The following is a 25,453-nucleotide window of genomic DNA, read 5'->3' as shown; positions in this document are numbered from 1 at the left end:
ATTACTCCATGAATATATGACATGTTAAATATTGTGTTTAAACTGTATATTATTTGTTGCATATGACTTGGTTTTCACACGCTGTGCCTTTTCATCTTATTCTATCAAGTCAACCTTTACTTCTGACTGCTACTGACCCGCACAAGAGCAGCAGCCCTACACACAAAGTCAGAAAACGGGCAGCAGTTGTGGCAACTTCCTCAATAAGGGAAGTCTTGGAACTGGGACCAAGTACAGATGGGTGTGACTGACAGGGAGATTAACCAATCAGAGAAACACATGGTCTGTTGATGCCAAAACAAACATGGCGGTTTCCGAGTAAAAAAGGAAAAACAAATAACCCGAAAGACTGAGAAACAGCACGGATTTCAGCAGAATCAACAAGCCAAAAACTGAATGATCTAAGTCAGAATTTATTTTTTCAAGTAGTTTTTAATTCTGAAAGATATGGATGTCTTGCACGTGTCTTGAAAGACACGTGCTTCAAATAGGAAGCTGTGATTGAATTGTCCAAAACTTATTACTTAAACGTATGATAAAATATAATATAAAAATGATTATAATACAAATATATGCCTATTCTGTTGTGTTCTTTCAAAGAGCACGACTTTCAATAGTTGTTGTCGGGTAGTTTCTTTACACTGAAAAGAAAAAAGCTGCAACTTCCTCCTCTTTAATGCATTTGTCCATTCGCCTAAAGCCAAGAATGAGATAATGCTATGGACACAGAACCAGTAAAAACTATAAGAAGTGTGTCTGTTTTTCTTTGTGCTTTAATGCCCAGATAACATGGATTTATAGCTGCTGTATGCGCTAGCAGCGAAATAAAATAAAATGAAGCATACGGCCTCTACTTAGAGACAAATAGGCTTCCTGATGCTATATTTATGCTATTTTGGGGAGTGTATAGATTGTTGGACTAGCTCTAGGTCATTGGTAGACATGTATACAAAATATAGGAAGTTTGCCAATAAAATGAAAGGGAAAACTCAAATGAAGCATCAATTGTAAAAGCTAACACTGAATTTGAATGGAATGTTTGTCCACTGAATGTTGGTCTCTCACTTGTGTGTCAGAAAGGATTCATTATTTAGGGCACAGAGCTAAGGGGATAAGGAGAGGAGCTAAACAATAAACAGTAAAAAGGTTTTGAACTGTCAATCTTAAGTGGCTCTAGGGAGGCAAACAAAACTGGGTAAAAGATTTGGAATAAAATCCAAGAAAGAAAACAGTCAACATCCCTCCACAAGCTCCTTTGGGGCATTGGGTTTCTTAAACAGACTCCAGTTTGAACTCTGTATACCTCCAAGGAATAAAGACACGGCACAGGCTAAAATATATGTGTGCAGATTAACCCAAACGTCTCGGTTAAATGCTATTAGTCTGGACTAGAATTACAACCATGAGAAAGTATATTGTAAAGATCAGGGGTCAGGCCAAGTCAAGGAAAAACAACATGCTAAGTCTGCATATTGTAAGTCAAGAATGGCCATATGGTGGAACTAGGTTACTTTTGAATCTATTTACCGGTATATTATAATGAGTAGATTTATACATAATAGTTTCTGCTGTTGAATAAATAGTTGATACTTCTTACTATCAACTACGACTGTTACAACTACTATCAGTGCTTTTAGAACAGAATACTGAACTGCATTCAAATGTATTTAGTGACATATTCTGTTACATCTTCAATCTTAGCACTTAATGTTATTATGTAAAAATGGGACTATATCAACTTTGTTAGTTGCATTGTTGCACTAATACAGTGCAATTCGAAGCCTAAATTGTGTTATCAAATACTGCAATGTATGTATTTGATTTTAGGAAAGTAATCGGGCATTTCCACCTGCCCAACTACTACTAACTCTACTCTAGTCAGCCTTGGTGTGTTTTCATTACACTTTAGACTCTGGTACAGTATCCATGAAAACTGCCCACTACAAAACAGTATCCATAGCTCTGTATTAAACCTGAATTCCACAAGCAATCTTACGAGTCAATGTCAGGTATTAAAAAAGTACCCGTCCCGGTTAAGCAGGACAGCACCAAAGTACAGCAACTCAAAATTAGCATTCTGAATACATATTTTTGGGATATGCATTTAATTTTTACTTCTCAACACTGTCCACACTGCTACGGCTAACACTTCTATTACTCCGACTATTCTTATTACTATTACTTTACACTCCTACTACCGTCATCACCACTAGAACCCTTTCTTACCACAAACATTGCTGCAATTGCTAGAATTCAAAAGCTACACTTTCTGTGAGTAACTCTCCTTTCTATGATTGCTGAGTTGACAGTTGAATTTTACCTAGCAATATGAAACAGGAAAATTGTAAAATTGGTTGCAAATAAGAAGCAATTTCCCAACTTTGGTTGTAAAATTAGACCTCACATTTTCAGCCAATTATTAATCTGTCAAGGGATGAGTAACTTGTCTGGAGCGAGGGCAAACAGACCATTTCCTTGTCAGATTGGCGCAGCACAGGGCTTGGGAGTCTTTCCGCTATGCTAGGTGGGTAATTACTATCATTGACTAATAATCCAAGAGCCGGGCCATAATAATCTGTGCCACATGTGCCTGCGCTCTTAAAGGAAACACTCATTAACCACTAGGATTCAGAGCCTAAACTGCTTAGTGACAAGTAATGGAGAGTCATTTTCTTGTCTGGAGAGTGGGAGAGTTAGTCCGGTCGTTTTCCATTGCCTCTGCACATCAAGTCCAAGTGTGATTCAAGGACATTTTATTTCTATGGGTAAGATAAGATAAGATAAGTAGGAAAAAGTCCTAAAAATGCTGGATGTGAACCAATCATTTCGGTATTTGTTTCTAAATAGACAGGAAGTTAATTTATTTTTAGAAACTTCAGATAAAAATGTATGCTCAGGATATTTTTCATTATTGATAGACTTTGAGTTTGTCTAAATTGACTGAGCATTTATAATAAACTACAGACGAAAAATGATCATAAACTATGTGCATTTATACACTTTTTTCAAATAAAGCTACAGTAGTAGTGCACAGTACTGTACGAACATTTATAAATTGTTAGCAAAATTGCAAAAATACTTGGTGGTTACACATTGCCCTCAAATTATAAAAGGTTAATTTAAAAATTGTTGGCTCTATCCATATTATTCAGTGTCTAAATTAACTTGTTTTCAATAATATGAAACCGAATGGCTTCCAGAAAAGAGTCACTAAAAGATGAACCCTCTTTGAGAGCTAGTTTGTGTGTTTATTGCGAAAATTGTGGAAAAGCAGACTAATCTTGAGGCGAAATTGGAAAGCAACTGTCCACTTTACGAGTACAAGTCATTCCCAAGATGTAAATAGTCCATCTGTCTGTGCAATTCTTACTTCTCAGTTGAAAATACAATCTGCCATTTGCAAAAAACACAATATAAAAATGAACTTCTAATATCGAAAAGGATTTTGAACCGATTGAATTATAATTGAGGATGGGAGAGGCATAGAGGGAAAGGTTAAGACATAATGTAACAGTGACATTTAACAATCCTTAATAAACGAATGTAAAGTGATGTCTGGGGTACCACCTCTGTCTTCTATCATGCTGTTGTGTGAATAATGGCATGCATGTTTGAATTAACCGTTTAATTACGCAAGTATTGAAATTAATTTGGTGTCAATTCTAATCATTTCATGCATCTTGCTTGGTCCCTGGCAGACACTCATTTACATTAAATTAACTTTCAATTATACTCTCAGACAGCGGTATTGCATTTCAAACTTAACCAAACATTTATGGTACACAATATTCAGATATATAGTTAAGATGTGACCCTCAAACAAAGCTGTTAAGTATTTTCATCCATTTCAATTTTTTTTAAATGATTTTATTTATCAGCACTTCATCATTTTTGCTATTTACATTTGTAGGGGTTTTGTTGAATTCATTTAAACGATACAATGACACAATAAAAATAATATTCAAGTCAAAATAGCACAACACAAGGTAAAATAAAAAGGTATTTTCAGAACAAATAAGGCCTCAATCTAATGTTTATTGACCTTTTCATGCAACGTGCAATTAATCATGTTTAAAAACGTAAGCCGAGTAGAGCCCAATATTGAACAGCCCTATTATTTTATGTATTTATTTGTTTATATTTTATGCATTTATTTATTTATTTTGACATATTTTGCTTGTGTTTGTTTTGTACTGTGTAAGTAAGTGTGCAGCACTTTGGAGACTTTGTGTTGGTAAAATGTGCTATACAAATAAAGTTGGATTGGATTGGAAAATGCCCTTAGAGATGGATAGGCTAAAACTATAAAAATGAGTAACTAGAATAGTGGTGGAGCAACCTAACAGGCAGCAGAGATACTACTGGTAAATATCAAACAATAGTTTCAGAATACCAAATTTCAGAGCCTATTCAGCACCTTGACCTTTTTTTTGTTTTAAATTCTTTAACGAGTAACAATCCCGATCTCCTACTTGAACGCGTCCCCAAAGAGTTCCCCGACTACAACTGCAACAAAGACGACACAATACATTTTACAGAGCGACAATTGACCACAAAGAAATGTCACAATATAGCGGCCAATTTCCAGGGAGGGCAATCTCGGTGACAACAATCAGCACCGGTGGATATTGGCTCCGATCATGTGAGCTAAACTGACTGGAGCTACACAATCTATAGTGCGGTAGGAGCTCTGGACCTGAACATAATTACCACAACAGCGGCAGCAGCACCCGGTGGAGACCAGATTGCTCCCAGGTGACATTGGGGGGTTATTAAATTGTCACGGCGCCCCCTTCTTTTGGCGCCGCGTACGCGCACTCGAACGGGGCTGCCCACACGACTGACTCACGAGTTTATCTGCTCCATTTGTTTGACATCTTTACGACACACCGTATTAACGCCAACCTAATTTCACCGGGACCTGGATGTCTCCCTCCCTTCTCAATGAAATCCTTCAGGGTTAGGTTAGGGCCGCTGGGACTGCTTGTCTCCACCAAATGAATACTCCAAGTGACTTTTTTTTTTAACTCCCTTGTGTATTCAACTTCACAAGAAAAATCAAGTCAGAGTTCAAGGGAGACTAATAGTGAAGTAAATTAGGCTGATGATGATCTAAAAGTGTCTTAATTTTGTGCTACTGTGACAGATACTTCTAAGGCTGGTAAATTTACCAAATAACCCTTTGAAGACAGGTTTGAATAAACTGTGTCCTTTTTGGTATGAATTTAGAATGACCTTGAGCTTCATCAGAACTAGTATAAGAACACGATGTTTGAGAAAGTTCTATTATTTAGTGTGGAAAATGCCAGTCTATTGTCTAAAACCTAAAACATTTATTATTTTAGTTATTGTAGTATCAGTACTGAGAATCAAATACATTCCTTTGTATCGAATAATAGAGTTTGAAATGTTTGTATTGTATTTTTTTTTTATATAATTGTTATTATTTGTGACAATAGCAAAACATGTAACTTCCCTCCAAAACAAGCACACAAAAAAAGAAATGAAAGACATTCAAAAACAAACTGAAAAGAAGCAAACGGGGCAATCTATACAATAAATTTACCTCATTTAACATAAGAGACAAAGGACGTAAGACAAGAGACAGACAAAGACAAGACAAATAACACTAGACAAGAATATATATAATAATAACAATAATCATAATCATATGTATAAAAAATATAAAGTAAAAATATATATAAGACAAAATGAATTATAACAATTGAAGATAAATCAAATAAAAAATGAATCACTCACACGCACACATTTGCCACACTCTTTTGGCTCTAAATCTAAGCATCAAGTCTACATAAATATTATATTTACATCTACTGTTACAAAAAGGAAGGAACATTTCTGATTGTATTCTATCCTTTATAGTATTGTGACAGTAGTTTCCGTCCAGACAAACAACAATCCTATTCATTATCCAATAAATAATTACATGTCATTTAAATGCTAACGAAGATGCTTTTAAGTGTTTCTCCCTGGAATAAAGAATTTCCATCTTGTTTTCAACATAAACCAACAAATACATTTATGGTATTTTTTACATTTTTTTTGTAGCAACATATCGGGCATATAGGGCTTTGTTGACACTGCAGGCAAAACCGATCTAAAATCAATTCTTGTTTGTAGCAAAATCAAATCAATAAAGATTAGAATTATGCCGTTGCCGAACAGAATAAATCAACACAAAAGTTCTTCATCCCAACTAAATACTACTTTTAAAATAAATTTCACATGAATTTTGGAGATTGACCAAATGTTCCTTCTTATATGGACTGCAAAACAAATGTGTAAAGTGCAAAAGACTAAAAAAAGAGAGCTCTTCGCACAAAATGACGCAAGAATACAGGACTGTAAACCTACAGCAATGGATTAGACACAGGCCGCGCACAGTGGCGTGGTGAAGCTTCAATTTGTTACATCTTGGTTACGCAATAATACGCTTAGAATGTGTAAAGCCTGAGGGTCTTTCAGTTTACAATGAAAGCCCTGATGAATATAGCACATTACTCACCGTATACATTAAAGCAAGGTGGTACAGTGTAGTGTAGTAGTCAAGACCGCACGAATCAAGACCAAGTTAAGACCAATTTTTAAAACAGACTGTGCCCATGACTAGACAATGCCCAATAATACACCTAGAATGTACAGAACACAATATAATATGTTTTTTTATATTCTCAAACTTTTTCTGTTGCGCCCACGTATGGGATTAAATTCATGCGGTAACTTCAAACAAAACAATATGGATACAATTTTTACTAACCTATACAAAAAATGTTATACAAATTATTTTTAGTGTCATTGTCATTAGCTTTGAGGGACTGTCTGTCACTGCTTTGTGCATGAAGCCCTGGACTGACAACAGAGCCTCATTGCGCTGCAAATATACGAGTCTCTCTGAGCGCTCTCCTCCTCCTACTCTCCCTCTGTCTCTCCTCTGTCCCTCTCCCTCTATCCCTCTCCTCTTCGTTCAGCTGCATATACAGTGGGCGGGCCAATCACCTGTCTGGATACTGACAGCGGAGAACTGGCGCTTATGAAAGAAAAACTGCAGTAAATGAGGTGGTTTAGAAAGAAGACGGACTCACGTTACTGGGTCACTGTGGATCATTTCTGCCACTTCTCCACTCTCATTTACTGCATGGGATCAAAGTGGAAAGGAGCCAATATAAATGTACATGCCACATACTCTTCAAATAGGCTTTACATCGCCAAATGAGCCATCAGTTTGAGAAGTACTTTTATAAGTTAGACTTGGACAGAGAGGAGACTGGCGCGGAGAGAGAGGGAGAAATGCACAGAGAAGAGGAGGTACGAGGAGGGAGAAAGAGTGCTTATGTGCAGCAGGCAGTGGCCAAAGCTGTGACTCGTCTCAAACCCGAGGTGTGAGGGCGGGGCACAGAGCCAGGCTACTCCGCTCCTCCACCGTTTTCTCCCATTCAGGTCGTCCGACTGTTGCTGAAAACACATCCTTCATGCGTAATATGTGCACATTTCCTTCTTCTACAGCTAAAAGGAATTGTTAAATGTGCTAAACAGAGTCCACACAAGTCCAAGACATGTTACCTTTGTGTAAGTGACAAGGCCGAGTCCAAGAGCTCTCGAGACCAAGACTGGATCAAAATGCACTCTAGTCGAGAGACGATACCAAGACATTTAAAAAATGGTCTCGAGACCGGTCTCGAATAAGACTTCAACACTAGTGCAGTGGTTCTCAAACTGTAGTATGCAGACTGTTTGGTGGTCTGAGCAGTCTCATCTTAGGACACACTCACTTTTCCTGGTTTAGTCTTGGTATGAACTAAATTTGGCTTGGTTTGGTTGTAGTCCCGGGTTAGTTACGTCCAGTCAAGATGTAGTTCCTGTGGTTTCATCCCCATTATGCCCCCATTTAGAAGTGATGCATTTGGACCTATTGCAATACCTATTGATATAGTTATAGTTCAGTCCAGGTTTAGTTCCAGTCAATATCCGGTTAGTTCAACCTAAGACTGAACTGATTCAACCAAGATATTCTCATTTCCTCGTCATTTGTTAAGGGTACGTTCACACGCACAATTACCACATTCAAATTAGGATTAAACTAAACCTGAAACTAAACATGGGAAAGGCCAGGTCTAAACCAGGACTAAACCGGGACTAAACCAGGACTAAACCAGGACTAAACCGGGACTAAGCCAGGACTAAACCGGGACTAAACCAGGATTATACCAGGGCTAAAACAGGACTAAAACAGGATTATACCAGGGCTAAAACAGGACTAAAACAGGACTAAAACAGGACTAAAACAGGATTATACCAGGGCTAAAACAGGACTAAAACAGGATTATACCAGGACTAAAACAGGACTAAAATAGGATTAAACCAAGGCTTAAACATTACTAAAACAAGATTAAACCAGGGCTTAAACATTACTAAAACAGGACTAAAACAGGACTAAATAAATTATACATCAGCGTAAAACTGAGCTCGAGCAGGACAAAACATGTACAAATGTAAAGGCATCCTCAGTCTATTTGAAAAGCCATATTTAGTTATTAGGTAGAAGTATAAAATTGCACTCATAAAACATTATAATAACTTAATCATGTATAAAAATATCTGTCAAGTTCAAGAGAAAAATATCCGTTTAAGCACTCAAGGTATGTTCAAGGTCATATTCAACAAACAAGTACAGAGATCCAGTGCAGTGCCAGCAGAGTGGAGCAGCTGGTCTGCTACTTTAAACAAATTACTCTTAAAAAACAAAGATTTATGTTGGATTGTGCGTGTTCTGCAGCTGTAATATTTCACACTAAATCATAATGTTTGCCAAGTGTCAGCTAATGCAAGCCCTCAATGGAAAGTGGCTTGATTATAAAATACTCTAGTGCAAAGCAGGGGTGGGCAATATTGACATAGGTGAATATCTCATTTCATGCAGTCTCAATAACAAACAACAAAAGGGCTGAAATTGACTCAAGACAGGCCTCGCCAATCTAAAAGACGTAGTGGTGTGAAACTGGCTAAAGTATCTATGATCTGACCATGTGCCTGACCCAAACTGCACTCACAAGACTGCAACGGCGAGACAAAACAACTGTGTGTACAAAAAGTATTAGGAAACTGTATTTAAATGTAAAAAGGAAAAAGAAACTCACTGATTCACTATAAAATCCTCACCTAGCTCACTCCAGGCTTTCTTCTATCTACTGTTGTTCCACAAAATCCTTTACAAATTAAAATTATCCACCGATTAATCACATAAATAAGTAAAGGCAGTGACAGCTCCACAAATCAGATCATAATCCATCAGATTACTTGTGCTTGTAAAGGAGATTCAAGTAGTCCACCAAAAAAAGTAAAATTTACCATAAAAGTGCAAAAGTATTTTCTTAATGCTATTTTTGACTGACAATACACTCATTCCAACTTTCTACACCATCAAAACAAAAATAACACTTCATCTGCCACTTCTACCTCAAAGCTCACAAGTACATCGCAGTACGAACACACAAAACACATTGCAAAATTATAACGAAGACTTGATTTACTCACATTTCGCCGGGAGGTCGTATCCGCAGGTGATCTTGGCCTTGCCGGTTTCGCAGCCGTTTAGTGAGTGGCACTCGTCAAACAGGCAGGACCCCGCCGCTTTGTGTATGCAGCCGTCAACTGAAACAGACACACGACAGGCACACGTATGAGGCCTGGCACGGATCAGACAAACAACCGCTCGCCACGCTGCGCTAAGTAGCTCTTTGTCTGCTTTATCATGTCAAAACAAGCACTCGTCGAGAAACCAGAGCAAGACGTAGGTGTATATTATTCATAATTCTCGCGACTTTGTCCAAGATGAAATGATCTGGCTCGGATATCGTGTGTCTCTACAGGGCGGGTGTGACAGCGCAGGCTCGTGTCTGTTGCTGGTAAATATTGACGAGCTTAGGAATGAAATTAGCCGGGCCAGGATCTAATAACGCCTCCACGCAGCAAACTGAGACTGTTCTTCCTGTAATCTCTCTCTTCTGTCCACAGCCATGCGCTAGAATACAAGCTCGCATAATTAACTGCGTACAGGGCTTTGTTTTTTAATGTTTTATGGATCATCATATTTGTTGGATACAAGTGAGAAATATGTACTTTGTAAATGCGGGTGGGCAATGTTGACCAATAGTAAACTCTCTATATTTGGAGTATCCCACTAATGACACTCAGACTATGTTAAACGTCAATACTACAAAAATGCGGTGAAACGTGTCTTTGAATGTATTTGTTGTTTTTTTTCTCTCTCCCGCTCTTGTTCTCTGCGTCTCTCCGTCCTTACCTTCCTCTCCCTCTTCCCCTCTCCGTGCCTCCTCCTTAAGGTTTTAATTTTACCGGGTTAACGCTGCGATACACTTGATTGATGGCACGTCTTACACGAGAGGGCAGAGAGATAGAAATCCACATTATCCGTCTCTGAAAGCCTGACATCCCTCCAAGAGTCTCTTATCAATCACAGCGAGACATCATAAAATCCCCCTTCAACTTGTCCTGCCGAGTCCTCCGCTGCCATTAGCCCAAACAAGAGACAGAACAAGGAACATGGACAAATATAATACTGTTTGTTGGATATCTTTGTGAGGGATCGACTTGTAGGATTGGCAAGAGAGTGAGAGCAGAATAGATCCAAAGTACCACTCACTATACACATCAGCACCACTACATTTGCTATACGGCGGCTTCTAACCCTTGATTGACGGCCTGCGTGATCACTTCTAATTTTATGACGCAGAAATATGATAAATCGGCTAAATAAATATGGTGTAAATCACAGTTATAAAGACTGACAGTCGTGCATCCAGCGCATCAGCTTGAAACAGCGCGCTAGCCAAATAGCGGCATCAAATCTGAGAAAATTGATCTGTTTCTAACAAATACAGACGAATAGACAGAGCGAGGGAAGGACAACTAAGGATACAGATGATGAAACGCCTAACAAAAGTCTGCACAAAGATGTAGGTGAGGGGACGAGGCACGGGACGAGCTACGGGACAAGCGAAACAACAAACAGCAGGTATTTGGAGGGAAAAACAAAAAGTACAAGGAATACAAACACGAGCACAGAAGATTCCAAGCTAAATTCTTATTTTTTCTTCACGAGACAAATCTACGGTGGTTGATGTGCAAACAAAGTCGTACTGTAGGTGAAATGTACTGTATGGAAAGATAAATTCTGAATATTTATTTAATATTGTCATAATATAGTGTCTTAATCTTTTGCAGTTTGCTCCTTCTCTTTAATCTGTCAATGCGTTTCTCCTAAAAAATAGTGAGGATGGTGAAAGTACCATAAAATGAACTAGAAAGCGGCTGAATTCTCACTTTTTTTGTCAATCTAGATATTTTTGTAAATTTTTGAGCTTATTTTAATACTTTAAATTACATTAAATACACTCCATATTTGAACTTTGCAGCTCTCCAAAACAACAATTGCAATATTAATATAAGTTTTTTCAATATACTTCCCACCTCTAAATGTATGGTGATGAATTCAAACTCTAGCCTAGAAACAATGACAAAGAAAAAAGTAAAGTATTTATTTTTTCTGGGCAGAAGGTAACTTTTTCCACATGACGCTTCCACCGTCCAAACATTCATGTATGGAACAATTCATGCCCATTACAGGATATATATAGAAACACTTGTGATAGCTGTACACCACGTTACGACGCGTAAACAATGAGTCCTCTGAAACGGGGACGTCTCTCATACAAGTTTCTTCTCCATCTCGCTCGGATAAGTCAAAGACAACAGCTGGGCGGATGATTTTCTCCTCCTATCCATCATCTTTAATGGACTGAGGGACAGGCGCTTGACAGAGACAGATCCTGATGGCTTTTCCACGCAGTAACATGAGTGTGACAGTGATGTGGAGCCAGTGAAAGCTACTTAGCGCCAAGACAGCTGTGGTAGTAGTAGTAGTAGTCGAAGTATTAGCGCAAGTATAAACCGGCACGGTCCCTACATTGAAATGCGTTCGTGGAGGAACCTGGTTTGTGACGATCAGACGCACTTATTTGCATCATAATTGACTTTGTGCGGCGGGTAAACACAGAATTGTCAAATGCGTTAAGAGCTTTGGGGCCTGTACGAATCATTGTGTACGTAATGTAACACCTTCCATATAATGTTTAGTCACAGCTAACAGTTCAAATGATCTGTGTAATGGGGCAATGTATACTATGGAGGATTAGGGAAAGCCTCCATCAGTGCTACAGGAAGCAGACACAAGTTATTCCAAGGGATTGTTGAGTCATCTTTTAAGTAATCAAAAGGAAAGTAAAAACTGTTTTGGAAAGGGGGAAAGCACTGCTATAAAATATAACAACAGAAAGAAGCCGTATCAACAAACTCTGACAGTAAAATACCAAAGATATTGACAGAAAAATTCATGACAAACAAACCTTTTCTTCCTTTTTTCCCCCCATTTTGAGTTTCCAAAAATTGCAATCCGTAACAGAAAATTCTCAAAACGAAGAATTCAAAAAAAGTTTAACAGATTTTTTTTTTGTCCAGAGAAACTGCTAAAGGTTAAAAGGAGTCAGAATGTGACTATAGCGTTATTAAATAAATTATTATTTATTTAAATACTAAGCAAAGGAAAAAATACATATGACGTATTTCTAAATTTACTACGTACTTCTGAATTTAAAACGACACGGAGAATAAACTAAACCGCTGCAGAACAAATACTGAACAGAATACTTTGAAAATGAAAACAAACTCTTAAATTAGTTCAACATTTCAAACTTCAGACAGACCTACAAACCTTTTCATAACCCATTTGTATATTTTTCTAGCCATTTTTTTTTCTAGTTATTGTTTTGTCAAGAATCCTCCACAGTATGGCATTAAACGTATCTTCCATCATGCATTCTGTTCTTATTACTGGTGCTTTTTATTGCTCAAACTGTGGAAAACGTGCAACTCTCCGCAGATCTGACCTGTAACTTGACCTGGTGCGTCACCCGCTCGTCTCTATGCCGTACTAAGGAACATTCCAGGCAAATGAATAACATATCCATGGAGATGAGCAGCTCTACACCAGAAAAGGACACAGCGCAGTATAAAGCTTGTGTGTAAAATGTATTAAAAACTAAACGTAGAGCTTGTGTGTGAAAAATGGTATGGTTTTGTGCTGTACATTTCTCCCAGAAGAATATGTCAGAGGCACACAGTTCACACAAGGGTTACACTGCAGACTTCTGATACAAAGAACATAGTGTTTTTCAGCAGCCATCACATCTGTAATACATGTGTTTAAGCCCTCACAATTTGACCAACAATAAGTCTTTATGAACATGTTCTCGCAGCAAGCCTCGACTATGTGACAGTGTGTTTGCCTTCAGTTTATGTTTTACCAATTCTGTACAAAATGTAAAAAGTGAAAATACTTGCCAATGTTTGGATCCGCTGAAAACTGTACATGGGCTAAGTGAAATGGAATTACTGTACCAAAGCGTAGATTTAGACCGTGCAAAGACTTAGACCGACTTTTCATTTCTTTTCCTCTATAAGTCATGATATAAACTTTAATAAACACACACTTTACAACTCTAAAATAGCAGCTTAAAGAGTTGAAGAGAGAGAGGGCTTGCTTAGCACAAGAGTGTAAAGTAAACTGTGATCTCTTCCCAGTCGTTTTTCCGCCATGTTAGGGGTGTTTAATAATGCCTTCTCCAGTTTTCATGGATCCCAGAGGACTCCCCCTCCCCAGACAGCTCCCTCTCATCGCCGCGCTGAGTACCTTGGGATCACACAGTGAGGAAAGACATATGGGCCTCTGCGTTTCATCTCACCATCTCAAGACTGAGATTGTGGATAATAGTTTTCAGTTTTCAGTTTCCATTCTCATCCTGTTTCCGAGCTCTTTTTCAGCTGCTTTTTGCTGCTTGGATGTTGTTCAAAATTTGGAGATGAAAACTCACAAGATGAATATAGTATGTGCATCGCCGCAATAACAAAAAGTGGATATTGCATTGTACATATTTTGAAAAAGTGCGTGTAAAGTCATAGTCACTAATTTGAATTTTTAAGGTTCTGCAAAAACACTATTTTCTTTCAATGTCCTCTTTCATTCTCATTAAACAAGCTAAAATATGTGCTGCATGTTTTTCTATTAAGTTATAAATGCATTATGGATTATCTAAGATTTGTCTTAAATCCTCGCAAATTAGACAATAGTTTCCAGCTTATTATGCATACATAGCCAAAATGTCTGAAAACGTCCAACTTAATGCGCATTATTATTGTTTATTCGTGATATTTCTGGATGATTCACAACCATTACCTCGTTGTGTACCGTGCATTTTACAGATAATGAATTATGATTGATAAGTCCTTAAATTAAACTGAACAGGACAGCAGTATTCAAGACAGCGGTGCTAAATTTCTCATTCATTTATGCCTCATTTGTGGCTGCTTTACATTTGAATCGCTCTATGCATGGGTGTAATTACGCCACATTCACATGCTAAATAAACATAATGATCATGCACCTGTACAGCTGCATCTAAAAGCCTGTATCACACCTACAGGAACCTTAAAACGAACCTGACTTGAGAGTATTGTGCAATCAGCAGATCAAAGCGCTTATTTCAGCTCTTGCAAATATGAAGTTATGAAGGGCGTTTCATTTTGCAGGTTTAGTATCTACGTGTACGTCACATCTGCTCCTGTCCACTGTTACTGCGTCTATACTAGAGATGGACTAATATAGCGGTTGATATTCAATCTCCAGCACAGGCCGATATTTAGTTTGGACCAACTAACAGCTTAAATTGTAGACATAAAGCTTTATTATAACACATTACTCCAAAGCGGGCCCCTGCCAAATGTGATTGCACGGCTCCAAAACAGATTAGTGGTAAAACATGGCTGTGTATGTCTGAAAAATAATGTATTATTTTTTTCTTATTATATGTTTATTATGCAGAGAGTACACTGTATAGACAGCAAAAGTTTGTAGTCGATATGTATTATATATTATGTGGAAAATTATGAAAACCGGCAATGTATATCAGCAAAACAATATTGTCAGAGCTAATCAGTAATCTAAAATATCAAGCATCGGCCAAGGAAAAAACTCATATCTGTTGATCTCTAGTGAATACTAAATGCATCTCTTCATATAGCTTGTTATTACAGATGAATACATGTATTAATTACTATAAAAGTGTACTATGTATCTTCATGTCTCCATGATATCACTGCATTGTCAAGTATGTTCCACAGTATGGCAACCACCAGGCCACGTTACAGGTAAAATCTGTATTTATTTATTTACTTATTAATTATCAGGGACAGTGCCTATCAATAAGCATGTATGTAAATATGCCAGAATTCACTAAAAGGACATTTTGTATCTGTCGTCGTCGAGTTTTGTTTGTAAGAGTTTTTCTATTAAGAGTGTTTTTTTTAAGCTTCCTATAAGTTATCTGTTCTTTTACTTCTGTATCTACTTACAAATAAAGGCCTCTTATCTTATCTTATATGATCATATATGATACATCAATCATCCAGTTACAGACCAACAGACACATAAGAGAGCAGACACTCAGACGCACACAAGTACAGGGCAAGAGGCCTGCAGGGGGCAGCAAAGAGAGCAGGTATAGTTAGTGTTTGCAATGATTAACTGTTTTTTTAACAGTATTTAAATAGTTTGTGATAGTTTGCATTTCTGAAGGTTGTGGGTGTGAGGTTACAATCAGAGGCAGCGCGGACAGAACGGGATAATGCAGTCGCCTCTCGCTGCTCCTCTGCTTCTGCTGTGGCTGGTGGTTCATAAACCAAGTGTTGGAGATGACACACCATGAATAACTTTGTTCCATAGACAGAGATTTGAGTGTTTGACCATGTTCTCAAAGCTGTGTTTGTGTAGTATGGGGCGATGGTGAGTGTGGTTTGTTTTTTTTGTCCAGGATTTTGGAGTTTGTTTGTAAAGTGATTGCAGAGGCTTCAGCGTTATGGCATTAGCCAGTGACGAGGTGGGTAGACAGTATATTAGTTTTGTCTTTTTAATATATGAGCATTGCGAATGTGAAACTATATCTTAAAGTGCATATGACAGCTTAAACTACTGACTTAGTAACAATTGTTATAGTTCAGATTTTACAAAAAAATCTTTACAAAAAGATTTGTGGAAGTTTATAATTGTACCAACTCTAACAAGTGAATACATGTACTCAAGTAAAAGATTATAGGCTAATTTTCATCCTCAACATCATTAGCTTTATTTCTGACATTTATTTGGTCCAGAAAATAAAAGACATTGCATGGACAAACACCCCACAAAGACAAAAGGTACATTCATTTTTGTAGGGAAAAGTACCACACCAAACTTTGAGTCGGATTGCACTTCGGGACAGATGGGCACAACCGCATTAACAAACATTTAGCCTGCACTGCCCCATCGCGGGACCCTCAGCAGCATCTAGATGTCATCATTGTAAGCCACATTCAGTCTGTGCATGCTACTCCTTTTGTAATGCCTCCATAAGTGGGCAGTACACATTGGGGGTACAGTACGCTTTTGAAAGTTTGGTCTTGACTGGTAAAGATCATGTACCAAACCTTCGGATCAGCATATTGGCACAGATGTAATGTCCCAAATATGTACATTCCTCAGTAAATATTCAGTCTTGTATTGAACGTCAAACTCTGATCCATATAGCGAGCACACCTGTAACATCTCTTGTAATCCAGCACTGTATGGACAATAGAGAATCATCGGCATACATTAAATGGTTCATGATTTTGTTTACCAGCTCTAAATCTTGTTCTACAATCATTTAAAAGCATCGACTGATAATCCATACACATTTTAAACAATCACACGGTTCACTAATTATGAATGATGTGCTTGCTACCTTCTAGCAAGGTGCACTTTACCACTGAAAAGTAAAAGCCAAATCCTAACCAGCCCCCTCTACTTGCTTGTTTTGGAGTGATGGGAGCACTTTTGACTCTCTCACTCCCCCTCATGCCACTTTTAAAGCAGAGCCCCCTCCAGGTCCCACCTCTATGATTTACCACCCTATTTTCTCCTGCACTCATTTCACTGGAGGAGATAATGACACGGATTAGCAGCTAATCAAGTGCCAATCAGAAATCTGGCTGAGCTAAATGTCAGGCGGAATATGCGGGAGCCATTGCGGTGCATCCCTCGTGATTCGGGATTATGTGTCCTAATCACTGCTATTTTGGATGCAACAGGAGCCAACCCGGACCACTCTGTACTGTAACCAGGCTGAGGAAGAAGAATAATCTCCATTTACATATAATAGCCAGGTAAACATGGGGATTGGCTGTGATATAATGGCAGAGATAGTCACAGATGTTAGTTTCCAAAGTCACATAAAGCAGCTGAGGCTTACACACATTATACTCCCCAGACGCTGCGGTGCAGGCACAACAAGACAACAATACCAGGTTCCCCTATAATGTGCCAGGATGTCATTATACTAGCATTATGTTCATGTTAACGTCGCCTGAGAAAAGGAGACACTGTTTTAGAGACGCAATTTTAACTTCCTTCATGGCATTTTCTATTGCATATTATACAATATTTATGGTACAATAAGGAAGTATAAGCATGGTTTGAGCACAAGTAAGAGAACTTCCAAAGGGCAGTGGTGGGTTAGGGTTCTAAAAATGTCAACTCGAGTGAAAGTTCAGGTACGAGGCAAGAATTATACTCAATTACTGCTCCCAAATGTGTACTTAAAAGGGGCTGTACCCGATATTTGTTATAAAAGTAATAAAGTAAACTCACCCAGTACAGATATATTGTAAAAGCAGACATTTGGATGAAAACAAGACCACTACAGTGCTTTGAATTATTAGGTAAGTGAGCAATACATGTGGACCACTGCAAAGTCTAAAATGAACGTAATCTACTAATCTAAGTAACAGTATTGCAGCACCATTTGAAAATGTACTTTCATATATTTTGTAACCGAGTCAAATGTAAAGTAGCTCTTGATAAAAAAAAATGGGCTGATTTTTGTCAAGGGGCGACTGAATTGACAACTTAATTTATCCGTTATGTTTTTAAATGGATATTTGTGTTTGGTGGTCAGGCCAGTCATTATAAAAGTGCTTAAAACATTATTTTTTTTTTTTAAGTTGTACTTTTCAAAACAATTCAAACACCTATTGAGTAGAAAGTACAGATACCTGCTCGTAAAAAGTATGCAATGGTAAATGTACACAAGTTATGCAGAGATACCTAAAAAGTGCTTAAATACAGAACTTTTCACCAGTCTATCTTAAAACATTAAAAAAAAAGTTGTACTTTTCAAAACAATTAAAAAACCTATTGAGTAGAAAATGTAGATACTTGCTCGCAAAAAGTATCCAATGGTACATTTACACAAGTTAAGCACAGATACCCAAAAAGTGCTTAAATACAGAACTTTCCATCAGTCAATCTAAAACGGCATGTATCACATTTAGTCATTTACTTGATGAATTAAAGCTGACTGGTGAATTTGATTGATTAAAAAGGCCCGTGCAGCATCAGCAGGTCTGGTTTCCTCGTGTGACGCTGCGTTTGGAGCCGGGGCCCGACAGCTGTGGACGCCTCGGAGCCGGCTCACTGTGTTCACTGCTCGAGACGACAGTTATTGCCGAGTGTGACACATTAAAGACGTTGTTTTAACGGCACTGTCCTGTTGTTGTCCCGATGTCTCACAGAGCGGAGTCACCCTGTCCTCAACAGAACTACTCCGTCTGCATTCTTCACATCGCACACTTGAAGTTAGTGTTCCCGTCAGGTCGGCCAAAGCTTTAGACTGTACTAACAATCGTTGCATTTGTTTACTGCACTGATATTTTTGAGATCGTAACGCAATGATATCCAGATACTAATCATTTGGGGGGAAAGTAAAATCATTTAAAAATCACATAAATAGGACAAAATGTGACCTTTTTTTTAGTTTTAGAATAGTTTTGTCATTTATCAGACCACGTGGCAATATTGTGCTTTCATTCAGAATTTGTATCAGCCTAGTAACGCAATTTTACATTTTAGTTTTGTGAGAACTAACAGTGAAGTTGTAATTGTGGCAACAGGAGCAGAAGCACTAAGTGTTTAACAGCCGGTCTTTTCTTTTTGGTAGTTAATTCTCATTGCCATATTGTCCTACCACAGAACTCCAACCATTTACTTGCCTGACCGGCACCAGCCCCTCCCACATTCTGTTCAAATGCGTAAGGTTTTGTAAAGTAGTCTGTCAAAACGTGTTGGGAATGGCTGGTCAGGCAAACCATTTACTACAATAAAATAAAAGATATTTCATTTTAATAGCTCTAAGTTACCAAATAAAAAAAATAAAAAGAGAGAAGCTTTCTTTCACGGGAATTTCCAAAAGAGGTTGAACAAAGTAGAGCTTATTAAGGCAGCTATAAATAAACACCATTACCATGTGTACAGGTGATCTCAAAATGTGATGATTCTTCAATACTTAGCGTATTTGAGGCAGGAAATGTGTTGCAGCAAAGAAGAAACATAAAAACTCGAGACTAGTACAAGTTCAGAGCAGATTCTACAAAATTCTCTGAGCTGCCGAGGCCACATTTGTGAAATAGTTTTCATCTAATAAGACATTTGGATCCAAACGTACAATAATAAAGACCTGTACACATACTTTAGACTATCATTTGTCAACAACCAGTATAACCTTTGCACTGTATCTAAAGTGTCTGCAAAAGTGACAGTTGACTTTAGCAGGTAGTCATTAGAAAAGCCACAACAGCAGACATTCTTCCTGGCTCCTGTTTCGCTGAAAGCCACTGTATTTACATCACACACTCAGCTGCTCGCCAAATGGTCTTCCCGCTTCAGAAATTCACCATTTGTGTATCTTTTGAACCTCGAGGCTCTGCACTTTCATTTCAGAGAGTGAGACATCAAACCAAGATAAACACAAAGCTCGTCCAGCTTCAATATAACGCTCATTTTTCACCTCTGACCCTTCATCTGGCCCGTTATTATAAACAAACACTCTCTGTCAATGTGGCTATTATCGCTGCGTCTCCGAGGTTAGATTACCTTTGGCACGCCGCTTTACTGCTACTGCCAGAGGACAAGAGAAGAGAGAATGAAGGAGAATGTAGACAGTATCTTATGGGATCCTCCAGCAATCTGAAGAACACTGTGTGCTGAAGCCAGTGGAAGCAACACAAGTTTCGATTTGGCCTTGGAGAACAACATTGAGCTGTTTCTGAAGTAAGTTTACAGGTGCACTATATAACTTTATCTGCTGGAAAATACGCCTGCTGCTTAATAGCATAAAATATGGAAAACGATTGGTGGTCGGCTCATGAAAACCACTCGGAAACATGTGAGTGATATCTGAGCCTGGTTTCAAGACATTTACTATTGTTTATTTAGAAAGAATATTAGAAAATGTTTGGACAAATGCAGATTTTTATGTTTTACTGGACAAACAACAAAAATGTCGACCGCACAGTAGCTTTTGAATCTATCCATGGATATACTGCACACTACCACAAATTATGTTTTTGTTATATTATTATTAGTAGTAATAGTAGTTTATTATATTTATTATAGTAGTTTAAGGGACTGAACAGAGATTTTTGCCACAGATAAAATTATAACCGATGCCATTGAGTCAAAGACTGATTTGCAGACCTGGTCCCGGACATTAAAACAGACAAAAGCAATAACATATACACACAACATGCAGCACAGTAGGACATCATTTACAATAGCTTTAGTGTTGTGAAGCTCAAACGCATTTTGAACATTCTGAACAGTCTTATCATTTTCAGTTTTAACTCCAACAAGGATAAAATAATAAAGGATATAAATAACTCTAAAGACCTAGTTCTGGGTAAAAAAAAAAGCAATAAAAGTACAACTACGACTCATTATTCATGTGCAAAATAATATGTCTATAACGTTAAGAGTAGGAGTAGGAATAAATCAGGGCTTAGAAACAGCAATTTCCCTTCTATAAAACGAATAAAGTCCAATATTTTTGACACATGTACTAGTGTAGAGTGGTTTACTGAAGGAAACGCATATTTTATTGGCTCTCTTCACACAGGAAATCAAAGCGGTGGAAACGTACTGTAACATAATTAACATGAACAGCATAACAGGCGGATAATTCCCCTCCGTGAGGTTGGGACATCAAAAGGCGCTCATGGCAGGGGTTTTAAGGCCGGCATACATTTGTGCTGTGGAGGTACTCAACATGTAGCGCAGGAGCTCGGGGAGTCGCATCTTCTCACGGAGGCAGCCACCTCCCCAGCAGGAGACAAGCTGATCGCGGCGCCGCCAGGAATCATCAAATAAAAGGCTCGAAAATACGTTCAGTTGTGGTGCGCAATCCAGATGCTGGCCACCCTGGATTCTCCAACGGGATCAAAAAGTCAGATCCGGTGTACATTATTCATTGGTTACATGATGTTTTTGTCCGACACATGTTGTTCTTGTTTTCCAATTATGGTAATGCGAGCTAATGCTAACAAAATCTGTGCCAATGTTAATTTAAAATGGACCCAAGAAGTGTTGAATGCTTGGATGGAATATAATTCGATAATAAGGCTAACTAATTTGGTCCAAAGGCAGCGGGAGTGCTTTTGGACATGACATTTGGCTTCCTGTTTGTAAGATACAGCTGTAATTTGGATCTGTGCTAATTGAATTCACAGACAATGGCTTTATTCTATGCAATTAGGCTTCACATTGTTATATGTTGCTCTAGTCTCAACTATTTTATTCATGTATACATTTTTTTATTGACTGAGGCGTTGCTATTTAATCACAATAGATAAAACACTGCCTTTCTTCCAGCCTTTTTGGGAGTATTTTATGACATTTTTGCAAAGCTTATACAGATGATGTTATTGTTGTGATATTGACGTTCTTTAGTTTTTCTTGCAGCTTTTATGTTATGTTGAATAAAGCATGATTACACAAAATGTCCAAAATGACTGACTTTAACAAAGCTCTCACAATAGACTTTTGTTTCCAAACGACTGGAGCTCAGGTATTTTCCTCCCGACGTAATTAAACACCGGCACCTTTAGAAATTGCCCTCTTTGTGGAGCTAGGCTAATAAGGGACACGCTAATGTTGAGAAAACACGGTTTGAAAACACAACCCCCAGTGCGGATCCTGGCCAATTTCATCATAAATTACTTCCACAGCACAAAGAGTTCACCGCAGAGCTGCCCAAGAGAGGCTGCCTCTGCTACTGCCTGATGGTAAAAGATGGTTTTCTAAGAACAACCTGGAGAGAGGGGAAAGTTGAAACACAAGCACTTTGTTCAATGCAACAGGAAGACAAGGAGAGACAAATGCGTGCAATTAATGGCCAATCTGAATAGATTTAAAACCGAGAAAGGAGAAAAAGGCAGCGATTTCTGCGACTTCAGAACAGGGCGAATATGGAAAATTACATGTGATTACTTTTTGAATAGGTTGTGAGGCCAATTATCTTTATGGAAAATTTACTGAAATATTCTCAGAGAAACGTGACAGAAATCAAACAAATATTTCTTTGGCATTAGCTCCACAAACTTGCCGAATTTATCATTTGGTTTAAAGTCTTTTCAAATTACACTATCATGTCTTTGGTGTTGAATAATGGCACCATTTTCTGAGGCTGAAAAAAATATTTCCCTTTTGTTTATTTCAACTGACAGAGAAGACGTTGACCTCCGGCTCAGTTTTTGTCAGTCTTTGTTGCGATGTCATACAAACGCAACCAATTAATGTAAAAATATATAAATACTGCATATTTTGAACGCATCCAGGAGTATCAACATTTGAATTTAAACTGAAAAGATTAACTGCTAAACTAGTACACAAATCCCATGCATTTCAGAGCATGTTGCAAAGATCTAAACTACACCATTACTATATTTTGTTTTTCCCTAAAGCATACACTTCTTTAATAAATGTAGGCCTGCTATTGCGACCATTCAGATCATCATTTGTATTCGACTGCAATGAAATCCTGCAGCTCAGTTCGTAATGTGGTACACGTGCTCTCCAAACTTGTGTAATCGTGGAGATGAATAGAAATACAGGCACTGAAGAAAAGGCTGTGCGCGGGGATTAAAATGCATGAACAGCTGTTACTATTATGTATGCTTCTGTGCGTTCGCCAGAGGAAAGCGCCTCTTCAGCATGGCCTTCAGCCCCCCGAAAATACATTAACATTTGTAAAGCCACACTGAACACATGCCAACACCAAAGAGAACTAAACAATTAAAAGGTCATCATAGTGAATCGAGCGTTTACGTTACACTGGCCGCACAGGGAAAATATGTTCAGGCTTGGACTACCAACCGTTTGCGTTCACAGATGATGTCAATCTCATAACTTCTAATAGAGATCCAAAACACACATGCACGTCTTCAATTATTTATAAAGAGTGAGTCTAGTACCGTCCAATCAGATGTGTTTGTTTGCGTGATGCAGGTGAAATAAAGCAGCTCATTAGTTGTCTATGAGATTAAGAGCGTTTTCTGCTTTGCTCATTGATTCTGCATAAATTAGTGTTATCAGTCCCTGTGATTTTTTTTTCCCCCGTCTTTTTTCCTCATAAGCAGCCATGTTTGTTTTGAGGCGAGGCCATGATTTGCTAATCCACCTGTCAATCACGCCCATCTGAAGTCACGGGGAGGAAAGCGGTGATCAAACCAATTTTGATCTGTTTATAAATAAAGCGATATCATTCTGCGAGGCGTATATAACTCTATGGGAGATTTAATGTTTACTTTGAGAGGTGTTTTTTTGAGGTTCATAATTAAAATAATAATAATAATAAGATAAGATTAACAATAGTGCTACAAAGTTTTAAAGTTATACATTTGTCCTGTTAGCTGTCAGTGTTAAAACTACTGTAATGAAAAGCTGGAAAGAACATGTAAAAAATGAAACAGTGATGCAGAAGCTAATTGTGAGAACATTCATTATATAACCAAGCCTGTGTGCCAGAGCATATTGTGTTTCTCAAAATCAATACAATTGAAGGTGAGTTGTTTTCATTTTCTTCTCTAAATTACCACTAGAGCTTCAGATCATTTTTGTTTCTATTATCGAGGAACAGTAAAGGTTTAAAAAAAATGAAACAAATCTAGGTTTTGGTTCAGACTTTTGTGTTCAGTGGAAACTATTATAAAAATATGTATTGTTTACGTTAGTATTTGTCTTTAATAATAAAAAAGTGAATCAATACCTGTGATCAATATGAGAAAATTTGCTAAAAGTATACGTGAATTAACTGTATCGATTTTGAACGGCTCCTCTGTTTGAATTTGCTGTGAAAACATAACCACGAGACAATCTCCGCAGAGTTGCGTACGATTCCTGCAATCAAAGAAACGGTTGACAAATTTCCCATGATGCCTCGCCACGGTAAAATCATTAGTCTATTGTAACTGAAAGCAAACAGCGGGCTGCATACCAAGAAGGCGCCGCGGTCTGGCTCAGTCTGTGTGGAAATCCTCTGCAGTGATTTATCTGATGGCCGGTGACAACTTTCCTGCCGGACTCCGAAGTGTGCGATCTATTAATTGAGCCGTGTCAAAGCAGAGGAGATTAAGCGTGTGCAGCTGCCCACCAGAGGTCCTTCCCCTGGCCCAGCTGCGAGGCACAAATCAAAGGACCATGCCACCACCTCCATACTCTGCATTTGCCCAGAGCACAACTCTGAATGAAAGTTCACATGGTTCTTAGGCACGTAAGAGGTGTATAGGAAAATCATGACAGAAGCTTAATCGGATGTATTTATAACACTGCACAAGTCGAAGTCAACCCTGACCTATATATTGTACTGTAAAAAGTCATCTATAAAAGACTATGAACAAGGCAAAGATGTATTGATGTATAGATCACAAAGAAACTGATATAAACTTCTGGAAAAACGTGTGTTCGCATTGGTAAATGTAGTAGTAATAGTAGTACTAGTACTAGTAGTACTAGTAGTAGTAGTAGTAGTAGTAGTAGTAGTAGTAGTAGTAGTAGTAGTAGTAGTAGTAGTAGTAGTAGTAGTATAGTAGTATGGTAGTATAGTAGTATGGTGGTGGTAGTAGTAGTAGTAATGTTGTTGTTTTTTACATAAAGCACACTAAGTAATGACAAAATCAACATAATTTAAACAGTTATGCACAATACCATGTGACACACTCTCTACATCAGAGCAGGGCACAACATATTCCACTTACATGTCATTTCATTGAGTTATGTATTTTGGAAGCAATTAAAATACAATTATCAGGCCTGACTCTGTTAAAAACAAATATGGTTTCCAGCAGGTTTCTGTTCTGCAGCAAAGAACAAAGAAACAACAACATCCACAACATGAGCAGACAATCACAGACATTACAACGCTCACACACTCAAACGCGTATGTATGCCTTTTGTTTC

General features: G+C 38.0%; 1 protein-coding gene across 1 annotated transcript in view; it reads right to left on the bottom strand.

Annotated features, from left to right (window-relative positions):
- Positions 1 to 25,453, bottom strand: part of macrod2 (mono-ADP ribosylhydrolase 2) — a 583,152-nt gene that overhangs the window by 391,582 nt on the left and 166,117 nt on the right. The window contains exon 5 of the mRNA XM_072436382.1: positions 9,553 to 9,669. Within this exon, the coding sequence (XP_072292483.1) occupies positions 9,553 to 9,669 (117 nt within the window). The remainder of the gene's footprint in view (positions 1 to 9,552; positions 9,670 to 25,453) is intronic.

Source organism: Eucyclogobius newberryi, unplaced genomic scaffold (assembly GCF_026437365.1).
Source record: "Eucyclogobius newberryi isolate DKJ021-1_F unplaced genomic scaffold, fEucNew1.0.hap1 SCAF_8, whole genome shotgun sequence".
Lineage (NCBI taxonomy): Eukaryota > Metazoa > Chordata > Actinopteri > Gobiiformes > Gobiidae > Eucyclogobius > Eucyclogobius newberryi.
Note: the sequence above shows the minus strand (reverse complement) of the source record. Positions and strands in the feature narration are given on the sequence as shown.